This window comes from Rhinolophus sinicus, linkage group LG04 (assembly GCF_036562045.2).
Source record: "Rhinolophus sinicus isolate RSC01 linkage group LG04, ASM3656204v1, whole genome shotgun sequence".
NCBI lineage: Eukaryota > Metazoa > Chordata > Mammalia > Chiroptera > Rhinolophidae > Rhinolophus > Rhinolophus sinicus.
The window spans coordinates 1,783,088-1,802,408 of record NC_133754.1 but is presented as its reverse complement, the minus strand read 5'-3'; the positions used below and the strand labels follow the sequence as shown (position 1 = coordinate 1,802,408).

General features: G+C 45.8%; 1 protein-coding gene across 2 annotated transcripts in view; it reads left to right on the top strand.

Moving 5' to 3' along the window:
- Positions 1–19,321, top strand: part of CSMD1 (CUB and Sushi multiple domains 1) — a 1,601,557-nt gene that overhangs the window by 1,361,338 nt on the left and 220,898 nt on the right. For both annotated transcript variants that reach the window (XM_074329288.1, XM_074329289.1), the window contains exon 26: positions 8,016–8,218. In XM_074329288.1, coding sequence (XP_074185389.1) covers positions 8,016–8,218 — 203 coding nt within the window. The remainder of the gene's footprint in view (positions 1–8,015; positions 8,219–19,321) is intronic.

Genomic DNA, 19,321 nt, shown 5'->3' with positions numbered 1-19,321 from the left:
CTTTTGTACGTTGATTTTGTAGCCAGGAACTTTACTGTATTTGTTTATTGTTTCTAATAGCTTTTTGGTGGAGTCTTTAGGGTTTTCTATATATGGCATCAGGTCATCTGCAAAGAGTGACAGTTTAACTACTTTATTCCCAATTTGGATGCCTTTTATTTCTTTCTCTTGCCTGAGTGCTCTGGTGAGGACTTCCAACACTATGTTGAAAAGCAGAGGTGACAGGGGACAGTCCTGTCGTGTTCCTGGATGTAAAGCAAAGGGCTTCGGCTTTTCACCATTAATTATGAGATTAGCAGAGGGCTTGTCATATATGGCCTTTATTATGTTAAGGTATTTTCCTTCTATACCCATTTTATTAGGTGTTTTATTCATAAATGGATGTTGTGTCTTGTCAAACTCTTTTTCTGCATCAATTGATATAATCATATGATTTTTGTCCTTTATTTTGTTTATGTGATGTATCACATTGATGGATTTGTGTATGTTGAACTATCCTTGTGCCCCGGGGATGAACCCCACTTGGTCGTGATGAATAATCTTTTAATGTATTGTTGCATTCAATTTGCTAGAGTTTTGTTTAGGATTTTTGCATCTGTATTCATCAGAGATATTCGTCTGTAGTTTTCTCTTTTTGTGTTATTCTTACCAGGTTTTGGTGTCAGGGTAATGTTGGCCTCATAAAATGAATTGCGCAGTATTGTCTCTTCTTCAATTTTTTGGAAGACTTTGAGTAGGACAGGTATTAGATCCTCTTTGAAGGTTTGGTAGAATTCAGTAGTGAAGCCATCTGCTCCTGGACTTTTGCTTTTGGGAAGGTTTTAGATGACTGATTCAATTTCCTTACTGGTGATCGGTCTATTTAGATTTTCCAGTTCTTCATGATTCAGCCTAGGAAGGCTGTATGTTTCTAAGAACTTGTCCATTTCTTCTAGGTTACAGAGTTTGGTGGCCTATATGTATGTCTTCTTGAGAGACACATCTGTTGAGGTCCTCTGTCCATTTTTTAATTGGATTGTTTGTTTTTTTGTTGTTGAGTTATATGAGTATCTTTTATATTTTGGATATTAGTCCCTTATTGGAGGCATTGTTTACAAATATCTTCTCCCATTTAGTTTGTTGCCTCTTTTTTTGGTCAATAGTTTCTTTGGCTGTGCAGAAGCTTTTTAGTTTGATATAGTCCCATTCATTTATTTTTGCTTTTACTTCCTTTGCTTTTGAGATCAAATTCATAAAATGCTCTTTGAACCCAAGGTCCATAACTTTAGTACCTATGCTTTCTTCTATGCAGTTTATTGTTTCAGGTCTTATGTTTAGGTCTTTGATTCATTTTGAGTTAATTTTGGTACATGGTGACAGGTAACAGTCCAGTTTCATTCTTTTGCATTTTGATGGGGATTGCATTGACTCTGTATATTGCTTTGGGTAATATGGCCATTTTAACTATGTTGATTCTTCCAATTAATGAACATGGAATATTTTTCCATTTCTGGGTGTTGATGGGCATGTGGACTTTTTAAATCCAGTGGGGGTTACCGCAAATGGTGGTGTGTTGGATATGCTTTCATGTAGTATTTGGTGAATGTATGTGTGGTTTTCCTAGGTTTTATACCTAGGACTAGAATTGCTGGGTAATGGTGAATTCTACATTCAACTCTGTTAGATACTGTCAAACAGTTTTCCAAAGTGACAATATCTATTAATGGCTCCATTCCCATTACAGGTAGTTGATTTCCAGGTACTCTCCCTTCCAATTACACTTGGCATTAACTTTCTTTTCCATTTTAGCCATTCTAGTGGGATTATAGTAGTTTTAATTTGAATTTACCTGATGACTGGTCAAGGCCATCACTTTTGTGTATGTTTATTGGCCTTGGGCCTGCACGCTTTCATGATCTGACAGTTGAAGACTTTTGCCCCCCCCCCTTTCTTTCTGTACTGGAATGTCTGTCTTTTATGCTCCCTGAATGCAACATTTTGTTGATTATATTCTTATACTCTATGGTCAGTCTTTTTCGTTTCATAATGATGTCTTTTGATAAGCACAGATTCTTAATTTCAGTGAGTTGAATTCATTTAGACTCATTTTCCTTTTATGGTTAGTGGGTTTCTTATCTGCATTTAAATTCTGTTTTATCAAATGTTGTGTTGGGATCACTCTTATTGTTTCTGTGTCCAGATTAAGTAACCCTGTCTCCCCAACACTTTGAAACTATTCTCTTAGGTTTTCTTATAGAAGATTTATTTTTGCCTTCCACATTCGTGTCTCCAGTCCATCTGGAATTAATTGTTGTGTACGGTATGAGGAAGATTCAAGTAGTTTCCTGGCCCCAGTGACATTCAATTGGCCATTTCTTAAAAAGTCAGTCTTTCTTCATTGTTCTGCAGTGCGACCTCTGTCATAAACCCGGTAATCGTATATGTCAGTCTGTTCCTGAACTTAATTCCATTGATGTGTTTGTCTATTCAGTGCAGTACCTTTCCACCTTAATTACTTTTTAAGTCTCGATATATGATGTAATAATTCTCTAGCTTTGTTCTTTTTTTCTAATGATTGCCATGACTATGCTTGACCTTTTGCATTTCCACATGAATTTTACAAACACTGGCTACTTTCTACAAAATGAATTGCTAGGACTTCTGTGGGAATCACATTATATCAATAGATCAATTTAGGGAAAACTGACATCATTTACAATGCATTTCCTGATCCCGGCACAGTACAGTGTTCCATTCATTTAGCTGCTATATAATCAGTAATAAATTATAGTTTTCTGGGAAGAAGTCTTTCCTAGCTTAGAATTATTTCTAGCTATAACATGCATTTTGATGCTGATGTAGATATTTTTTTATTTCATTTTCTATTTGTAGCTCTGAAAATGAATTGTAGTTTATATTTATCTTCTATAAATAAATAGCTATTAATTCTAAGAGTTTGTACATTTTTAATTTATTTCTATGTGTACAATAATGTTGACTAGAATAAGAGATTTACTTCCTTTCTTTCCAAAGCTTAAGGCTTTCTCTTGTATTGTTACAGTGGCAATGACCTCCAGGATAATAATTATTGTAAGTGGTGATCACAGGCCTCATTGTCTCATTTGCAATCAAAGAAACTAAACTTGTAAATATTTTTATTTCAATAAATATAGTTTAATTATAGGAAAAAAATAATTTTACCATTTTAATTTATAAAAATTCCAAAAAAATTATAGGAAAATTATTGGAATTAGTAAATTAAAATCTTTATATGAGGTAAATATTAGGTTGGTGCAAAAGTAATGGCGATTTTTGCAATTATTTTTAACCTTTTCAACTGCAGTTACTTTTGCACCAACCTAATAAAAAACATAGTGTTTTCTAATTGTTTTCTTCACTTAGTAATACTTGTAGACATCTCTTATCATCAGTATTTACTGAGCTTTTCATTTCTCTGCTGTTGAACATTTATTTTGTTTTTTAATTTTTCACCAATTTTGAAATATTTTGATAAATGTAAGATGTACTTTTCTGTGTATTAGTCTATATTGATCTCCTTGTCAATTTTGGTAGTTTTTATTTTCTAGAAAACCATTTTATATGTTATTTAAAGTATATCACCACTAATTTATACATGATAATTACTTAATTTCTCTTTTTCTTTCTTTATTCATTAGTTTATATTTTTATCAAAGCACTTCATACACACAGTATAAAAGTGAAATAATTCTACAGTAATGGTTACAAGAAGTGTCCCCTCCCTCTAATTCTAATGTAGAGAATCGATAACGTGGATTTTGCATGTAACAGACCTAGTGTGTCTCGAGTAGCATTAGTAAAAGTCAGTGTGCATTCTCTGGCACGTTCTACAAAACTAAAGGACACTAAAGCCTGAGAGGAACATCAGGCAAACAGCCCCCCAAAAGGAAGCCCCTGTATTAAAATACAGCCTGTAACACTTAGCCTGACAGAACACTTCTTGACAATACCGACTGAAAGGGAAGAATCTTGGAAGTGCTAGAGTCACTAACAACCGGGAGTGTTCTAGTCAAACAACCCATCATGCCGTATCAGGGGACCAACTAGCAATTATTACTCATACACAACTCTACTACTACATGTTGTTCAGGGGTATGTATCCACCAGGAATATGCAACCGATAGTAGCTTGTATCCAGCTAACAACATATTTAATACAGACAAGCAAAACTGACTAAATTATATAGAGACATCGGAAATGGCACAGCATACTTCTTACAACTTTGATGATGCGTAGATTAAACAGATAAGAAGTTAGTAAGTCCATAGAAGATTTGAACCATGCAGTCATTAAGCTTATTTAAAAGAGATACACAACCTCCAGTTAGAATCTGCACATTCTGATCAAGTAAAGATTAATGTACTAACATGACCACGTGCCAGGACTGTCAATGAATTCAATCGCTGTCTTTTATACTCTGTATCGTGACCCAATGGAACAGAAATGGAAACCTACAGCTAGACAGTAACAAACACCTCCTCCAGTTTGAAAATAAAAAAGACAGGATTCATAGCTTAATAGGAAATTTATAACCATAAATACACGTATTAGAAAAAGAAGATAACTGGAAAATCAACAAGTGGAGCTTCCACCTAATGGGGTTTGAAAAATAGTATCAGAGTAAATTAGAAGAAGTAGAAGTAGAAAAACAACACATATAGTAAAAAAAAACAAAATTAAGTGAAAGAAACAGCACAGACAACTGAAAAATCCACAGGCTGATTCTTAAAAGAAATATCATTGAGTTGACAGATAACTGACATGATTTATTAAGATAAAATATGGGTGGCTCAAATAATTGATATTAGAAAAGAAAATAGAGATACATCCATACAATAGATTGTCTTTTTCATAGAAAATTGAAAATAATATAATACAATGTATATTATAATATAATTGTAATGCAATATTATATTAAATAATATATTATACGAATATGTTGGAAAAAATCTTCCAGTCCTAAGAAAAACATAAGAAAATGGTCTAATTCGTTAAATGAGGCTGAAATTACTTGTCAAAAGATAAGTAAAGTTTAAGAAATCAAAATTAAGAGCTGAACTCTGTGATTCATCCCATTTATATATTAAGAAAAAAGTAACAACATGATCATCAAAATAGAGAAAAAAATAACAATAGAATTTAATATATTTCCTGATCAACAATATAGTACAACAGAAACCCTCCTGGCATAGTAAGTAGCAGATTTTTCTTAAAATGATAATGGTTGTGCAACAGACTCTTTCAGCGAGACTAAAGTATAAACTGAAATCAATAATGAAAGATGATCAGCTCAGTCCAAAGCCGGCAGACGTAGGTGATCAGGTCGTTCAGAGTCCGTGGTCCTCTGCTCTTTGCCACCCAAACATTGAATGGCTCATCGAGTCCAGGAGTTTAAAAACCATTTCTTTGCCGAAGACACTCACGTTGCTTATTTCCACCCAGACTTCTCTTCAGAATCCTCCATCTGCGTGAGCACCTGCCTCTGCTCAATGTCCAGTGTGGAAGTCTTCACTCCATGGGTCCCAAACAAGCTTCGGTCTTCCCGTGTCAGACATTTTCACCAGCACCTTTGTCACTCAGCTGATGACAACCACACCTTCCCAATTTCTTAGGCAAAAACTGCCAAGTACCTTCCGTCCTCTCTCTCGCAGGCCCTCCCCCAGTCCGGCTTTCTCTGCCTTCAGGACCGGCCCAGCGTGTTTCTGCCCATCTCCCGCCTGCGTCACTCAAGCAGCAATTCCCGATCCCACATTCCCCTCTGTGGTCTGTTCTCAGCGCAAAAAGCAGGGTCGTTTGCTTGTTTTTAAATAGTCGGTGAGATAACTGCTTCACTAAAAATGACACATTCGTATATCACCCAGCCTAAAGCCATCTTTAAAATCTCCTTCAAAGTGTGTTTCTCCTCCTCCCCAGGCACCCACCCCCGTCACCCTTTAGTTCTTGGATCTCAGCTCTGAGGTCTCCGTGCCACCCCCTCTGCCCCAGGTACACTGGTCCTGACGGAGTGTAACAAACTTGCCACCTCCTCAAGTCTGTCAGACCTCCCCTTGTCCACATGGTTAGGCCTCACCACCCATCTGATACTTAAATCTCCCCCCACCCCAGTCTCGGCCCGGCCTGTGCTCTATTCTACTCTGCTGCTTCTTTTCTTCAGTTGCATTTCCCTCCTACTCGCATACGTCGTCTAGTTGGTTATTATGCTGGTGGCTCATGCTGTGTCCTCCCATTGCCACGTGAGCTCCCTGATCACAGGTTCTTTGCTTAGTTCACTGATGGACCCAAAGGCCCCCAGCAGGCCTGTCACACAGTCAGTGCTTGTAAATATTTGTTGGACTGTTGAACTATTCTGAAGGGGTGGATGCCTCAGAGATGTAAAAAGATGTCCGACCTCACAAATAGGAAAATGCAATTTAAACAATGTACCATTCCACACCATTTTTCTCTTCTCACGACGACTGAACTGTGGCACTATCGGATACTGGTAGATAACTGACGAAACAAAGGCACTTTTCTGTGCTGTTGTGACATGGTGAGTAGTCAGAGTCACCTGGGAGACCAGCTCAGCCGTTTCTCTCTTGGAGCCTAGAGACCCTAGGATGAGCCCACCGAGGTGTCTCCTGCAGCTCCATGTGTCATCCTGAGCGTAGGAAGTGGCTCTTAGCAGAGGACCAGAAACTGAAGCGCTGACTCACGCTTCTCAAGTGAATTAACAAAGCCCATGTCTTCAGTATGAGGAGTTCTGCATGATGCTAAATACAAAAAGTAACTTGAAAATGACACAAGCACGTGCAGGGCAAAATGACATCGGTTACGTCGTTTTGTTAAACACACAAAATACTGTATATTGTTTGAAGAGACACATGCACAGCCACGCATGGGAAAATTGTAAAAGTATAAATGGAAACAGTGCGCTGCAATTTCAGAGCGTGGGGTGAGAGCAAGAACAAAAGAGTAAGTGGGGCGGGGGGAGTGACTGTATCTGGAAGGTGTGTTTTAAAAAGGTCCGAAGCAGGTCAGCCGAGTGTTAACACCCGGGACGATGGGCCGCCCAGTGTGTGCTGCCCGCCGCTCTGTTCTCTGTAGGAAACGTGCTCTCCGTTCAACATTTAGAAACATAGTGTACGTTTTGTGCTGTGAGCAGGATGCCATAGATCTGTTTGCAGGTGTAATATGCACAAAATCCATACTTAGGGTGTGTGTCTAGTTTTTCGTGTCATCTACTGATGTTCACAGTTTTGTGCTTTAGGTAGTAAACTATAAACCAACAAGAAAGGCAGGTTTTTGTCGGTAGTTTAGCTCCCCTTTGATCTGTTTGAATTGTCAATGCGGCTAGAATTCTCCTGCTGCCTCTGTCAGTAGCTACACGGACGTGGAGACTTCTAAGTTGTTCTGGAAAATACCTATAAATCCAGTAGAAACATTTTAAATTTTATAAAGGGCTTTATAATATGCCTTTCTGCCTTTGGGTTGGTGTTTCAAATAATGCCTTTTTCTGCAAATAGCACTTGTAGGAACACACACACCACAAGGTCAGCTCACTCAGATGGGTGGCCCGCATCCTCCTGGGGTAAAGGTCCCACGTTGGCAAGCGGTTTCCTCCAGCTTGGGTGCTGCCACCACGTGGGCATTTCGAGAACGACACCGGCACCTCCTTCGTGAAAGATCTGACACCCACTGGCTTGACACAAAGCTGTCATTGATTAGTGGGCCCGGGACAACACTGGGTGACAGAAGGGCTGGCCGTCTGCCTAGGAACTGCCCCGTCTTAGGCAGCAGCTCGGCCTGCAGCTCTGTGGTCCCGCGGGCCCTCCCCACGGCCGCCGAGCCTGAGCTCACGTCCCAGGGGCACCGTGGGCTTGGGGCCAGGGGCCGTGTCCCCCCCGCTTGTCAGCCCCCGGGCACGTTGGGGCGCCGCGCCCTGTGCGCTACCTGTGCGCGGGGACCTCGCGAACGGGCTGTCGCCACGCGGTCCCACGGGCTGTGCTCTGTCTCGGCAGCCTCCACTTCATCGTGTTTGACACGGAGCTGGCTCACGACATCCTGAAGGTGTGGGACGGACCCGCGGACAGCGACGTGCTGCTCAGGGAGTGGAGCGGCTCGGCGCTGCCCGGCGACATCCACAGCACGTTCAGCTCGCTCACGCTGCAGTTCGACAGCGACTTTTTCATCAGCAAGTCGGGCTTCTCCATCCAGTTCTCAAGTAAGTGCCGCGCGCGTCCGTGGGGCCGCGATCCTGCCCCCGCACCGGTGCTGCGCTCGGCCTCCCCCGCAGGGGTGTCACCTGTGTCAGCAGCAGGTGACGTCGGGGAGCCTATGAATGGGCCGTTTTGTCACTGGACATTGTTTCCCTGAGTAGCGATGGGCCACGGGCCGCCTTAGTTACGTGAAAAAATACCCCTGTACAGGTGTAAATTAATCCACTGCACTTAAGCCTTGGTCAGATGTGGGTCTCTGGCCGAGCAGCAGTTTATCTTGGGCGCTCCCCCAAACCTGGCACCCACCGGGCTCTGCAGGCCCCTGGTCTGACCAGGGTGGACAGGGTGCTGCCAGCTGCTAAGCTCCCTCCATGGCGCCGCCTGCTTGGAAGGGTCGGCGCTCTCCCTCCTTGGGGCCAGGGTTTCCAGGACTCAGTGTGACGTAGTGAGCGCCGCAGGGTCACGTGGGGGGGGGGCACCACACGGGCACATGTCATGTCCTGGGGATCCTTCCCACCTTGGCGGTGCTGCCCGTGTCCAATGCATGGCTCCCGGGAAGGGGGGAGTGGAGATATTCCAGGCATCCAGACGTTGATTGCACTTCCGTTTGCACCATCTAGATGTGTCACATGATTTGGGAGTGTAAAACAAGTGGAATTTGCACGTAAACACATTCCGACGGTATTTATCTGCTGGCAGGTCCCTGGTGAGCCACATTTAGGATTTACACAAGAAAATGAGCTTAGGTCAGGTGAATGTTTGGAAAGGCTGCTAATAAAACTGAGGTCACGGTCTGCACAATTTCTCGCCGCTGCTTTCACTGCGGCTGGAGCAGCAGTTTGCAAATGTGCTCGTGGAATCGTATCCTGTGAGGGTAAAATGTTCCCTGGTCTACAGCAAAACCAGCAAGGTGGGTGTGCCCCAGCTATCCCGCCGCGGGGGAAAATGTCCTTTGTTCCACGATTGTATCTTTTTTGTGAGAGAACAATGTCCTCTGTCTTCGGAAACGGTGAGGATCGATGTGGATGAGCTCCCTCACTTGAGAAAACAAACAAGTTGGGAACGTTATGAAGACGTGTGCATTCCTGCTCCCTCCTGCTCTGTGCTCTCCTGGCCTTTTTTAAAATTAAGCTTTATTTTCTTAGAGCAGTTTTAGGTTCGGAGCAAAACTGAGAGGCAGGTACAGAGATTTCCCATAGATCCCCTGCCCCCACCCCCACCCTCACTCCCAGGGCCTCCCTGCCATCAACAGCCCCCCAGATGGGACAGTTGTGACACCTGATGAGCCTGCACTGACACGTCATCACCCAGAGTCCACAGCTCACATCAGGTCACTCTTGGTGTCGCTCTTTCTGTGGGTTTGGACAGATGTGTAATGACCTGTATCCACCATCACAGCGTCACACAGAGGAGTCTCACTGCCCTAAACGTCCCCTGTGCTCCCCTGTTCACCCCTCCCCCAACCCCTGGCAATAACTGATATTTTACTGTCCCCATAGTTGTGCCTTTCCCAGCATGTCACAGAGTTAGGATCACACAGTGTGCAGCCTGTGCAGACTGGCTTCTGTCACTCAGTCATATGCATTTCCGGTCCCTCCATGTCTTGTCATGGCCTGATGGCTCATTTCCTTTTAGCTGAATAATCCTCCACTGTCTGGATGGACCACAGTGTGTTTATCCGTCCCCTCTGAAGGCCGTCCTGGTGGCCCCCGAGTTCTGGCCTTTATGACCAAAGCTGCTGTAACATCGAGGGCAGGTCTGTGTGTGACGTTGTTTCAGCCCCTCTGGGTGAACACCAAGGAGCGTGATCACCGGGTCTGTATTAAGAGGATGTTCACTTTTGTTCCTGCCTTTTTTAAAACGTTCCCATTTTCAAATCCTTGTGGAAAACAGCAAGCCCTTGTTTGTCTGTGTTCCATCGTGATTCTCTCCTTTGGAAACCATCTTCCTAGTTTGGATTTAAGGACTTTATTATGGGTATTTGAGAACAGACATTTTATCCTCTTCATATAATTAATTATTCTATCAATGTTAGAAAGTAATAAACATGAACACACCCATTCATTTCCCTACAGAAACGTGCATAATCTTTTAACTGGTTTTTTCAAGTGTTCTAGAGTGAACCATATGAAATGTAACTTTAGGGGTGAAAATATGCTGATTCCAGGTGTTTGTTTACAAGGTTGTCTTTAAAATTCTTTTTAAAAAGCATATATATATATATATATATATAAATTTTGCTTGAGTAATATAGAAAATGTTGTTGGCCTGGACTGTGATCACGAAATTTGGGTTTCTCTCTTGACCTCTAAAGATTTGAGACTGACCTTCTACCTCTGTCCTTATTGCTTTCTTTGTGAGTTGAAGACACTGCCCCAATTTCTAAGGACCTTTCCATTTGCAAAATTCCACACTCTGTCTCCTGTTTTCCCTTTGCACTTTTAGGGCTCCTCTCCTCCTTCCCTTAAGCTTCCCTGTGGCCCCACTGGTGGACCTGTGTGGACTGTGTCCTCAGCCCCCAAGGTGGGTTCATCCAGTGGGGAGCTCGAAAGGAGATGAGGGGCTCAGGGGGAGCATGGGGTCAGGGCACTGATGTCGGCTTCCCTGGGTTGGCTGGGTCCCTCTGGCAAAACCCGCTGCTTTTCTCAAGAGGTGATGTCCCTACATGTCCCTTTCCAGCTTCCTGTAACAACTCTGTAACCACAGGACTCTCCAAACCCTGGCTTTGTGAAGACACCCTCTCAAATAATCCTGCTGGGACTGTGCCATCAGTTTCCTGTTGGGTTCTAAATAATGCAGTTTTACACACACACACACACACACGGGCACACATAGGCACACACATGCAATGGTCAAGAATGGGCTCCACTCTCAGGTATTTAAAGCAAATCCTCCCCATTTTCCTACGTGAGATCCTGCCCGGTCGCTGCTCCCGTGTGTCAAGCAGACATGGAGGCCTCACCAGCTGTTTTTTGAAGCCCCGCCCATTTGGGTTCTGTGGGGAGCAGAGGGACGGACCTGCCCCTGCTTTGCGTCCCTCGTGGTCTTCCCTCCCGGCCTCCCCACATGCTACTCCCCAGCTCGGCGGCCATGGCCTGGGCGGCCACGGAGACTCAGGGCCCTGGTTGTCTGTAAGGCCCGCCCGCCTGGACACTAGGCTTCCCTGCTACGCCCAAGGCCAAGACCCTTTAGGGGCAACACAGTGAGCTCTGCTACTCCTGGGGCCCCCTTGGGAGGGGACACAAGTCCCTGTCACAAATGGGATCCTTCCATCTAGGTGTCTAACCTGTCAGAGTTATCCCAGGACGTCTCTGATTTTAGCAGAGAAGTTTCCTGAAATCCCTCAATCCTGATTCTGTAAGGAACACAGTATGTCCCAGGAAGCCCTGTTCAGCGCCAGTGAGCTGGGAGGCTTGGGCGCCCACCTACACGTGGCCAGCGTGGCACTCTCCACGCCTGCAGTCTCAGAGCTGTCCCCTCCTCAGGGACCCCTGGTCCAAGAGGGCAGACGCCTGTCCCTGCAGGTCAGGAAGGCTCGCTGCTCTCCTGGGTGTGAGGAGGAAAAGGGCCGCTCCCGTGTCTGTATGGTCCCGGGACAGAAAAAGAGGCATTTTATGTACAAGTTAGATTGCACTGCGTGCGCTCATAACCCAAGGTAATGTTAACAGATTCTGTGGTTTCAAAATAAGATTTTAAATAATGGGACTTAAAGGAAACGTTTTTTTCATGCAATTGATACTTCAAGTAAGATCACTGTTGCCAAGCAGAAATGACATTTAGTCAATAGTATCAAGTGAGAGTTTTCTTGGTAACGTGGTCGCCTGCCAATAATGTGTGAGCTAAGCAATTCTTGGAGGAGAAATTCTTATGGGAACGTTTGTTTTCTTATAGACCTTTGAATTATCAGATTTTTCTCAATCAGTTTAAAGTTTGAGAACTTAACATCCATGTGGCTCACTCTCAGCCGCAGGACCAATCCCCTTATTAGCTCAGGACTGTTTCATTTTATTGATGGTTTCTCTGGTCTTCGAGCAAATTCTGCTCCTGCTTTCCATCTTGCCAGTCTCTCTGGTCCTGCTTGTTCCAACGACCTCTCTGTTTCCGTCCCTTTCGCTGCTCCTCATCCGTTCCCCCTGAGGTGAAGGTCGCAGCCACAAGGGCTGGTCCTTGTGTCTCTGCCCGGATGCCCTCGGTTTTACCGTCAACCTCCCGAGACCGGCGGCCTGTTGGAGAACTCTCTGTTTGGAGGTGGACAAACACATCAGGCGCCTTAACACACAAAACTCGACCATTCTTCTAACCCGCCCTTTCCCAGTCCTGCTTTTCTCAAGTCTTTGCCGTCTTGGTAAATGTCAGCTGCCCAGGAGGAGAACGCCTTTGACGACTCACACCCCGCATGGAATTCAGCAACAAGTTCAGTAGGGTGCACACTCAAAACAGACCCCAAATCCAACCAGTTCCATCTCCTGAGCCCCCACCTCAGGCTCAGTCATTTCAGGGTGGCCACCAGCTGGGTCCCTCTCCTGCCGGGGCCCGTTTATTGTCACCTGAGCCAAGAGAGGAACCACGATGACTTCAGGAGGCCACTCAGATGGCGCCTCCTTCTGCTCAGAGCTCCTCACCATCTTCCCATCGCAGCCAGGACATCTGATTCTCCCCGTTGCCCAGTTTAAGGGCTACAGGAGCCTCCTGGCAAACGCGCCCTAATCCACGTCTCACACCCCCAGGCACGGCCCCCAGCCCTTCAAAGCCCATGTAACTTACACGCCCGCAGGACCCTTCACACACACACATGCTCACATGTTTGGTGCGTGTCCGCCTCACGTACTGCGCACGCCCTTTTCTCTGCTGCAGATGGACCCCAGTGTGGCCAGGCCACCTTCTGAGACCCCTTCAGAATCAGTCACGTTGTCACTTGCAGTCCCCAAAGTCAGTGCTTGTAGTTTGGTGTAGCGCTTTCCCCATCGTGTGTGAGCATTTATTTGCAATCTGCTAGACTAAGTTCCTGGAGGCAGAATGACTTTGCGTTTCTAGAGCGTGGCGTGTAATCAATGGTGGAACAGTCTTATGTAGCTGAATGTGCTTGAAAACTTTCCAGTCGTGGGAATGTTGAAAATATTAGTACCTGTATGATTTTGATTGTGTGACAGACACCATCTACCAAAAATTGTTTGGTTACTGATTTTAGCTTCATTCAAAAATTTTAATAAAATAGCCGCTAGCAATCAATATTTAATGCTAATTTTAATATAAAGATTTTTCACTTCTGAGTTGTTTCTATCCAGTGTTGGTAGTAAGATAATAGGTCTTTTTGAGTTTATTATCAAAGTAGTGGCTACTACAGACTGTGTTTTTGACTAGTAAAGAACATACTGTACAGATGGAATGATTTATGCATCTCTGTTGACCATTTAAGTTTTATAATTCTTTATACGTGTATTTATCTTGATAACTTGATACTTTGATACTAGTTGAAGACCAAACAGATTTGTTGTTTTCTTATACAGTTGAATACACACTTTTAAAATGAGCGTGGTTTAGTCTGTCACATGGTACGTCTCCCATTTCATTATGAAATGACCGTTTTCCTGCATTAATGAAATCTTGAGCCAGGAGCAGCCACACTGAGCATGTGGGGAAGTGAGCGCTCTCTTTGCGTCTGTGTCACTGGTGTGACACGTCCCCTGGTGGAGCATAGCACACGTCCCGGTGTGTGAGTCGAACTTCACATCACGCCGAGACGATGTCTCTCCACTAGGAAAGGAACCGCTAATGCTCGCAGGATGTCCCAACCCAGTAAAGGCCCACTGCCCTGCCGCTCCACTCCGCGTGTAACACGTGGCAGCATGAGCTGACACCATTGTGCTGACTGGGGGCAGCCTGACGCATCCATCACAGCTTCATTGTAATACCATTTCATCATGTGTGAAGCGCAAGAAAAAGGGTTCAGCATGCAGAAGGCACCGTGGCTCAGGGGGTTGAATAAACCTCACCTGAGCTCACAGCCGGCTGCATTGTCACCTCCCCACAGGCAGGGGAACATACAACCCAGTGATTCTTGCCTTCTCAGATTTTATGAAGTTGATTTCCCCATAAATAACGGTCATAGCTTAGTGGCCACATGACATCGCTCCCAATTTACTTTATGGAAAGATAATTTAATATGGACATTTCCACTTAAAAAAAAATCATTTCTTGTTTCCAAGGAGACAGGCCTTTGGGGTTGTAAATTGCTGAACGAAATAAGGAACGGCGGCAGCCACCCACCCTGGGCTTGGCGCCAGGTTTCTAAGCAGCAGCAGACAGACCCATGGCCCTCACTGCTCCCCCAGAACTTTCTCGGGACTAGGAGAGAACTGGCCGTCAGCTTAATTGTTAACCACTTACACATAGATTGTGGGCAGCTCAAGGCCAGAGACGTTTCATTCAGTTCTGATTACCAGCACCTCGCCCATGGCAGCGATACAAAGATGTGTATTGAACTGCCGGATACTGAGACACTGGCTTAGTTGAAGCTCTAAGTCCAGTATCGGTGGAAATGCTCTGATTCTGAGCTGTAATTAGCCATGTCTAATACTAACAAGATTGGTAACAGAAGAAAAGGAAACTGGACATGTAAATGATACTTTCTCTCCAGCTGGGGATATAGCTTCTTCCCACCACCCCCAGCTTTATTGAGACCTAAGTACTATGTAACAATGTAAATTTGAGGTGTATATGTGTTGATCTGATGCATTTATATGTTGCAAAGCGATCACCACCATAGCTAGCTAACCTCTGTCATGTCACAGAACTGCTGTTTCCTTTTTGTGGGGAGAACATTGAAGACTCACTTTCTTAACAACCTTGAAGTATATAAAAGTATTAACTATAATCACCATGCTGTACATTAGACCCCCAGCTTATCTGTCTTTTAACTGAAAATGTGGATCCTTTGACCGACACCTCCCACGTCCCCCGCCCCCAGCCCCTGAAGACACCATTCTGCTCTCTGTGTCTATGGTTCCACGGCTTTGTTAGATGCTGCGTCTAAGTGAGAACAAACAGGATCTGTCCTTCTGTGACGGCTGTGTCCACTCAGCATACTGCCCTCAGGGTCCATCCATGTGGTCACAAGTGGCTGCAGTTCCTCCTTGTGGCTGTGGCATGCTGCCTGGCACACGCCACACCTTCTTATCCAGGCACCAGTCTGTAGGCACCGGGTTGTGTCACGTCCTCGCTGCTGTGAACACGGGGTGCAGACATCCCTTCAGGTTAGTGATTCTGTATCAGCGATTCTGATCCAGATAAGTAGCCACAAGTGGAACTGCTGGGTCATAAGGTGGTTCTATTTTTTATATTTTTTTGAGGAGCCTCCATACTGTTTTTCACAGTGGCTGCACCAACTTACATTCCCAGCAACAAAGCACAAGAGTTCCCTTTTCTCGAGGATGTATCTTTAATACTTATTATAAAAGAGAATACCAACATTCTTCTATAAAATCGCTACTGCAATATCACCTATACCTCCCTTTCTGCAAATACAAATTCTACTTATGTGGAAACCTCATGGGTCACACCCCAGGAAGCAGTGACTTCTGGTGGCAGTCACAACCTGCCCCCCTTCCCCCAAGGCGTTGCATGTAAAATTTCCCACAAGTCTCAAAGTCTAAGTCAATGCATGATGTGGTAAGCAGAGCTGTGCAACCTTATTTTAAAGAGAAGGAAATGCTCCCAGATTTAACAGGCTAAATTATCACAATGTCTTTAAAAACGTGTCATTCAAATATAAGTTGAGTCAGTAGTGAGAGCATAGAAAATGCCAGTCAGGGTGACAAATACTGACATTAACTCTCTAACCACAGCCTGTGCAGGCCATAGCTCACCCTCGGCCTCAGAACGTGTGTGGTCGCATTGGTCTCACAATTTGGAATTAATGACATTCATTCATGCATTGATTTTTGTTTATTCACTGAGATATATTTAACCCCTTTCAGTTGTGTTTCCAACGCATTGCTGGTATTGGAGATCCAGTGCTAAAAAAGACAGAAATGGCCCAGTCTTCATAAAAGTTACAGGACAGGCAGACAAGTGGACAACTGTTTTCCACAGGGCACAAGACCATGGCTCCCTGGAAACAAGTGTGTCCCGCTGTTCCCAGCCCCATGTAGGAAGGACATGGGCTGGTTCCCTGTGGCACCTGTGGCTGCCCTTCAGCTCCCCGTGGGGGACCCGTCGACCCCTGAGGTCCTCAGCTCCTGCCTCACGCCCTTTGACCATCTCCACTCCTCTCCCACCAGCCACTGTGAGGGCTGTGCCCTGGGCCCTGAGAAAACCCCGGAGAGTTCATTCAGGCATGCACTCTTGTGCTTGTGCCGTCTCTCCATCTCTGCGTCCCACTCTCCGTGGGTTCTTGGCCTTCCCTGGACGTCTGGGCTGTTTCTTCTCTACCTCCTGTGGGTTCCTTTTAAACCCACTGGACCCTGTCAGTGGCGATCTCTCTGCTCTGAATCAACAGGCCAGACGCCCTTGCCTGTGACCTTCTGGGTCATCACCTGCCCACATTCCCTTTCCAGGCTGGGAGAGCTTTGGAAGAAAAGCACACAGACCCACAGCTTTGTCCCTCTATAGATGCAGGGCCGCCAAGCCACCAGGGCTCAGCTGCAGTGACATACTTTCCTGGGACCTCATGCTCCCAGTCACCTTAGCGTTTTCACATCTTTGTCACTTTGCTCAAATCACGAAACGCTTCATAACCCTTATCACACTGTGGATGGTCGTGAGTCTTACTTCACCGAGGCAAAGCCCTCGGAAGGAATTCCCTCCGATTCCCCCCCACAGACATCCAGTCCTGCCATCCGTTTTGTTTCTTCACGCCAGTGACCGTGGCTCCTTTGCCCCCAAAGGCCCAGCCGGGCACTGATGTCCCCGCTGATGTCCCCGCAGCTGCCCCGGGCCCTTCGCTGGGTGTAACCTCTTCCTTTGCTTGCTTTCACCCTCCCCTCTCTGGCTCCTCCTGCTAGTGTTCAAACATTCAAGTAAATGCACAAAACCACCATTTTCCCTTGTGAGTACCATCACTTCTCTTCCCCCAGAAGCTACTGCGTGGGGTGCTCTGTGCTCGGCGTGAGCCTCTCCTGACCTCCGCGTCCCCCTCGGCCCCCCTCGCTCTGGTTCCGTTCTCATCAGCTCCCCGTGCCGTGGTTCTCAGCAGGGCCTCGCACACACGCAGCACAGGTGAGCGACGACTGTCCACCTCGTGGACACACACTTCCCTGCAGGTGGTCACCACCCCCCTCAGCTCTGTGTGGCCGCGCCGACCACTCCATCCTCACCTTCCTCTCTCTGCAGCGTCACAGGTGGGTCCCCTCGGGACAGGTCCTGGAACATGCGATCTTCTCGGCACATTCTCCCCCCGAGCAGTCTTCTCTGCTCCCCATGCTTGGACCATGATCCAGAGGTGATGACCCCAACAGTTGCTCTTTCTAACTCACACCTGTTTGCAAACCACTAAGAGGCCAGCGAGATCAGCTCACTTGGACCCCGTGCAGACATCTCAGAAACAGCATGTGTCAAACGGGTCCCATCGCACAGACTGGGCACCACCTCCAACAGGAGTGGGGGCTGTCGGACCCAGCGCCTCCCCTCGTCACTAGGTCACCTGTCAGCCGCATCCCCACCCATGGCTCCGTCTGTGGGACTATGGGACTCGTGTCTAGGAAAAGCCCCCTTGGCAGGGAGCAAATCTAGTCCAGTGGGAGTCCCTCCCGGGCCTCACTCGCGTTAGAGGAAAATGCTAACTCTGTTCAGGGACCTCAGACCGGCCCGCGTCTGGCTCCAGCCTGACCTCCGTCCTCACGTGTTTCGTCCACTCCTTGTTTCTCCCTGACTTGTTTCTGTTGCTCCTGAGCCTTCCTCTGCAGTCTCCCCATGGCCTAGAACCCCCCCCTCCCTGTTTGGGTCATCCGGCTACTTGGGCTCATTTTACAAGTGGCTGTTAAGCAGCCCTGCTGTCAGGAGACTTCTGAGTCCAAAGACGGTGCAGGAACCCACTGTCACATTCCCCCGTTCACAGTATCAGCACCAGTTACTTTTATGACTTTCTGATTGTTACTGAGTAGCCTCGTCTTCCCAAGTCGTCAATATTTTGCTCTAATTGCCATCTTATTCTGTCTGACATCTGACACCTAATGTTAGGTTGACACACACAACCTTCAGCATTATAGACTCATTTGAACCATGACAAACTGTATAATCCTATAACAAAAATCTCAAAAGCACACACACACATACACATATATGTCATATCATGTAACTTCAGAATTGGCATCCCAGAGCCACTGGTCCTGTCTGCATGACAACACGTGGCCTGGGGCTGACCACCGTCTGCACCCGCCGTGTGAACTGAGGCAGGCACGTGACACTCCGTCAGCAGCACTTCCCTGTGAAGCAGCTTGAATGAGGCTGTAACCGTCTCTTTTCCACCACACAGTTTTGATGAGGGTCGTTCTCAAAGCTAAGGAACCCAGAAGCACTTGGATTCCTCAAGTTCCCCACGTGTAAGGGGCTGGTATCATTATTCTCTGTCCTAGAGACGGTGACTCACGGGAAGTGTATGTGATAAGTGACTCACCCTCACATTGCATCTCCCCTTCCAAGGCCTCCTGCTTCCCACCACTCTGTTCGAACCGACACCAGGAAGCGTCTCCCGACAGGTGCTTGGCAGGAAGGTGCAAGGATGGTGTTGTTTTGGCTCAGAAACAGAGAAAGGGAGTGAACAGGTAAACACTCCTGGAACCACTAGCAATATGGTGCCTGTTCTGGCATCACTGAGGCACCTGCAGTTTCTATGACACTGAAACTGTGACTCGCGCATCTATTATCAGTAAGAAGGGGTGAATTTGAGGAACACTTAATGAAAACTCTAAGAGTAGTGACTTTCTCTAGTTAAGTCTGTCTTGTGCCAACACACAGATTTTTATTGTTCAGACCTGTCAGAAGCAGAGAACCAATTTAATTGTGATTGCTCATATGCATAGATGTTTAAAAAAGGATCTTTGGAGGGTGACGGCTGAAGTTTTTAATTTGATTTTGACTTTAGATATAAAGAAACTAAAATCTCTTTGAAT